The following is a 5,673-nucleotide window of genomic DNA, read 5'->3' on the forward strand; positions in this document are numbered from 1 at the left end:
AAAAGAAGGAAAATGAAATTAAGACGAATATGGAGTCACATGACAGTCATGTGATTGATTTGAGGTAGTGATGAATGGATGACAGAGGACAGGAATAGACCGTGAAACACAGAAGCGGGACAATTAAGTGTAAAACACAAAGGAAGAGCAATCAAGCGTGAACGGCGAAGGCTGGGTAATCAAGCGTGAATTTCCTGAGGTCGCTGTCTCCATTATACAGACGACCTTTGTTCTATTTTAGTTGTACAATGTAGGCGTTTGTACTCCATGCAATGAAGAGAAATGTATCTTTTATTTCTTTTTAAAGGTCAGCATTCGTCGATCATATTGAAGGATGACTTTTGAAGAATAAATTCACGATTAAGGTCGCTCAGTTAACTTTATCATGTGTATGGGAAGTCATTTATTCTACAATTAGCGTTCTCCTCACGATTGGTCAATTCGCGTTTTGTTTTGTTTTGTTTGGTTTTTTAATATTACCTTAAAAAAGAAATTTAAATGAAATCTCATGATTATGTTAGGACGTCCGTGTTTTATTTCTATAAAAAAAATAATAAAAAATTTCTTTTGTTAAAAAATGCCAAGCTGCTTTTTAATGAATATTTCATTGACTCCATCGTAAAGTTTTGAAACAAGATATTATTGCTTGCTACTTTCTCCTAGAGATTTTACAGTGGCAAAAGTGAAAAAAACATTTTTTTTAAATATACATAGTATCAACTTACGAAATCTACATTCGTTTGGAAAACATTGGATTGAAACAGCAGCAAATTCATTTTCAATCCACCTCATTTTTAAATGCGTATAATCCAAAAACCTATATTTATATCATATGGTTTGAAGTACACAGTAATTAGTTTCAGCTTATAATTTTTAACCCGAAATAGTATACAAGACAAAGATTATTTTTCAGGAGATATTTGATTTTAGAAGGGGGGGGGGTTAACCGATACCTAATAATATTAATTTTGATTAAATGAAGTAAAAATTGTAGAGTCAGGTCATGGCTTAACATGACAATATTTAATTTCTAGGATTATAAGAGTGCATGAGTTTTATAAATATTCTCACTGAAAACTGTTAGACAACTTTATTTAAAAATCGCCCCCCCAACCATCACCAACACAAAGATATACATGTACACTGATATATTTACCAAACAGAAATGAAATATTTCTCCCTTAAATATTTATTCATTTAAAACACTAGACAAAAAAAAATCAAACTGTACCAAAATTGAAATTATTTGTCTTCTGGGTCAATCAGTAATAATATGCCTTCTAGCGTAGCTGAGGTGGATTGAAAATGAATTTCGATCTGCAATTTCAATCCGATGTTTTCCAAACGTCCGCGTCGATTTGTACCCGCCAATTTCATTGTTTTGATTGTAACAGATAGAAATGACGTAAGCTGTATATTTCCAATTTTGCCAGTTAATGTTCTGCAGTCTTAAGTACAAGTGAAAAACATTTTTAAAAAAAATATACATATATCAAATTACGGAATCTACATTTGTCAATAATTGTATAAATGTAACCGGTTCTTGGTTTGATAAAACAACAAGATGGTTCTCTCGGAGTGGATCCAATTTATTTTGGTATAGGTTCGAATCAGATAAGATCAGATTAGATTCAACCCTACAATAACAGTAACATATAAGCACATACACACACAAAACAATACAAAGACAATACAAACAGACAATCACAACTTTAACACAATCATTTATAGTTCATTTACATTTATACCGTTTAAAATTATTAGGTCACACTTCACTCAGTTTAGCTATCTTTTTAAACCACTAAACTTTACTTCTAATTCATAGAAATAACTTATAAACAATATTTACATTAATCAATCTGATCAATACATACACCTTTGTAATTTACATCAACACATACCCATTTATGGAATAAGGTGAATTCCTAACTCGTAATAAACCAATCTGACTGCACTTCAAATATCTGACCTAATAAACAATACGCAAAAATTATAAACTCTCAAATCCATTATTTAGGATGCAAGAATAGATTAAAATAGTTAACTTGCTTATATAGTTCTTTACCAATCTTTATATACATTTTTTACACACACTCACACTTTATTTAGCAAGTTTAGATTAAAATCAATTATTTAGATATCTCATTCATAAAGAAATTATTTGGATACTTATTTAGTAGTTTAATTATTTATTAAATTACTTACAGGAATAAGGGTGGTGTCTCCAACACTGTGAAATAGGTATTATCACTATATACATGTATACACCCTTCAGAAACCAGTTTTCAGAATAAGGGAAATCATTATAGTAATTCCCGCCAATTCTACCTTAGAACCAATGAACCACACTGACCAATAGAAATCAATGTCCCACTACATAATGGAATTACCCATTCACAACATTACCTGGTAGTCTACCTGGAATACAACACTTAACTAAAATAGGGTTGTTCAGTTTTATAACAGACACTGAACAAGACAACATAGAGTGTTTGAAAATCGCATTGCGCAGCGCTGAATGAATGAGTGAATGAATGAATGAATAAAATAAAGAATGAGAATAATGTGAACAATTTAAAATGCATATCCTAAAAATATAAAAAGTACAACTACCACATAAACAGCAGCACATGTACTCTTACTCATTTTTAAATGCGAATAAAAACCAATTATATCGATAGTATTGACCAGTTTAAGCCTTAGCCATTTATTGAACAATATTTTTAACGACAGGATTTGTTTTTGTCTAAAAGATAGCTATAGTCACAGGCATCTGACATTTCTTTATTTCTCTTAATTAAAAAAAAATATATACCCATACCTAATAATATTAATTTTGATTAAATGAAGTAAGTAACGCCAGATGCCTGTGGCAATAGTAGAGATCAGCCCCATCTACAGTTGATAAGGGATATCAATTGGTTTAATAACAAGAGAGAAAGCTATAACGATAGTTAATTTATCTGAAATCATCACATTTTTCTTAAAATTCAGTTGTTTGATTACCAACAGAGGTCGTATGTTTTTTCTAGTTAAACTGGAAGCAGATTTATAATGGACTTAAATTCTACCAAAAAAGCAGAGGTGGGATCAGACCTTTGAATAATTATATCTCGACCCTTCCCTTTGGATACAAGATCCAGTAGAAGAGGCGGATCCAGAAATTTTGAATAGAAGGGGGGGGGGGCAGTTTGAGGTCAGGGTAGAGGCCCACAGTCACACAAAAAAAACCCATAGATTTATCAAATATTGTGTATTTTTTGGACTCAAAGGGGAAAAACGGGCCCCCATTCTCCCTCTCTATCCCGCAGTGCTGCTAAAGGGCCGCATTTTGCACCTATGAGAATTCTTATGGACTGTGGGACTGTATTAAAAAATACATAGCTATTCTCGATTTGAAATTCAAGATTTCTTTTTCATATCGAATTCGGATAGTATATGGGAATAAAATACTTGACTGTTATGAAGACATCTCTTAAATGATGTTAAATAAATTCATCAGGACATTTTAAAATATTAAAAATGCAAGAAATGATTAAAAGATGTAGGTTTTTAATACATCATTTTTATATCTAGGGATATACATAATATACTTGCATAAAGATACATGAAAACTTCGATTAATGTTAACAAAATATATATAATTCTTGGTTAGGAAAAATTGACGCACTACCCTAATCTACATATGTAGAATAACATTACAAAATACCTAAATCAACACATGAATGTTTAAAAGAATGATATAATTCCAGTTGTAACACTACATTTGATTGGTTAATCGGTTTCATCAATTTTGTATAACATAACTTGCCTACGTTACAATGTAAAATCAAAAACGAATTACTTTGTTTGACGTTAACTTTAAAAATATGCCATATTTGAAGCCTTCTTTTTCCGAAGGAAAAAAGGGAAAATTTTTCTCATAGTCTACATTGAAATTAAATTATAAGGAATGAAACTTATTTAAACTTATGCTTCGCGGTTTATAAAGCGTAAACTGCCCAAAGTTATGCTATATCGTATAACAAAAGTTAAATATGCTTCGTTCCTTAAATAATACATGTAGCTACTCAACAATACTTCATATACGTTACATCAAATGAAAAGATGCACATTTTTTCTTTTATAAACCTAAGAAATATAAAAGCGCAAGCCTTAACCTTTTTTTTTCAAGTTCACAGTCAGGCTATATGTATATTTCTTGTAATCACCGTTTATTATGCTATTTCAAAATTAAGCACCGCGACTGTTAAATCACAAGAACGACAACTCTTCCTAGCATGCAGATGTGATTTAATTTTCTTTTCAAAAATATTAATACTTTTAAAGATATACACCATTGATTAATTATATTTGTTTACTATTTAAAGATAACAAATTCATCCGTCTGGAATTTCAGAATCTCTATCTTCGCACACAAATGGAAGATAAAGTCCCTTTTTATCCGTAAAATATGAATGATTCCTTTCCGGAATCCACCTCCATCGTTTTTGTTTTACGTCATACGATAGAAGAAGTCCGAATTTCCTATCTACAACATTATAGGTAAGGTCTTCTATCCAATTGTCATACGTCACAATGGTGCCGTCATCAAAGGCCAGCACGTCGCCATATTTATCTAAAATATGGAGGATGTTGACTCGAAATACCACTGTGCCGTTTAAGTCGTGTTCTGCAAAAAAGGTCGTGATCTTAACAATAGAAAATACTCAACGATACCCTTTTGTGTTAGGTAATGTAGCGTTTGATCAGAAGACATATACATGTACATGTATTGATTTTAAAAGCATAGACAAATACATCAATTCAAGTTACACATACAATCAAATGATTTTTATGATGCATGATTTGCATACAGAGATACAGATTAAGTATCCTATTTAGATTAGAAAGTCCTTGAACATCTTTATAAGAACTGCCTGCTTTTGTGTCCAGGCCATCTGAAGCTAAACTTAATTTCAGTAACTGAATCGGGATCGGCATCCTTGTTTCTTTCTTAACTTACCCGGATGTATTCTGCTGACGTTAAGATGGAGGCCATAACTGTCTCCATACCACACCATCAGCTCAGAGCCCGGATGTACTTCCTTTATTGTCATGTAGAAAATCAGACCAGCGCAAGGTACCGCCTGAGCATTCTCTTCTTTGTAATTACGAGGAGAATTCACATATCGCAACCAATTACTGCTGTCAAGTGGCATGGCATCTATGACATAGGTCCCGTTGCCTTGTAATTTTTCAACCTTAAAAATCCAAGAGAGTGTTATGAAGATTGTGCAATACGTAAAGAAACAAAAGCTGAAGCAAGCTAAAGAAACATTCAACATGACGAATAAGGATTAATGAAATGGTTTGCACTATCTTAATCAAAGGCTCTAATCAATAGCTTCTCTCTTACTATTAAAAACCTAGTGTGAGAGTGTCTTTGTTCAAAATGAGTACCCCTAGATACATCGCCTGCGTGGCGCAGTGGTAAAGTTTCTGTTCTATATCTAGAGGATTTAGGAGTTGATCTTTACCTCGTGGGTTCGAATCCCACTGTGAGACACCGAGACCGCTCGTTTAGATGTATTAATCGAAGTCCCGTGTCGCAGTAAATGCTGACACGAAAAACATCCTTTACTGCTCAACTGCACTGAGTGCCGAGCAAAGGTCAAATTTGCTGCCTCTCCA

The 5,673-nt window shown here is 32.6% G+C and overlaps 1 protein-coding gene across 1 annotated transcript; it reads right to left on the reverse strand.

Annotated features, from left to right (window-relative positions):
- Positions 1–4,344: 4,344 nt before the first annotated feature.
- LOC134244600 (uncharacterized) lies at positions 4,345–5,228 on the reverse strand. Its single transcript, XM_062726858.1, has 2 exons — positions 5,006–5,228; positions 4,345–4,672 (listed from the first exon to the last, which is right to left on the reverse strand). The coding sequence occupies exons 1-2, from the start codon at positions 5,199–5,201 to the stop codon at positions 4,380–4,382; spliced, it is 489 nt and encodes a 162-aa protein (XP_062582842.1). The 5' UTR covers positions 5,202–5,228; the 3' UTR covers positions 4,345–4,379.
- Between the last annotated feature and the right edge of the window lie 445 nt (positions 5,229–5,673).

This window comes from Saccostrea cucullata, unplaced genomic scaffold (assembly GCF_032062105.1).
Source record: "Saccostrea cucullata isolate Sc308-1 unplaced genomic scaffold, CSIRO_AGI_Scuc_v1 ctg13960, whole genome shotgun sequence".
Classification (NCBI taxonomy): Eukaryota; Metazoa; Mollusca; class Bivalvia; order Ostreida; family Ostreidae; genus Saccostrea; species Saccostrea cuccullata.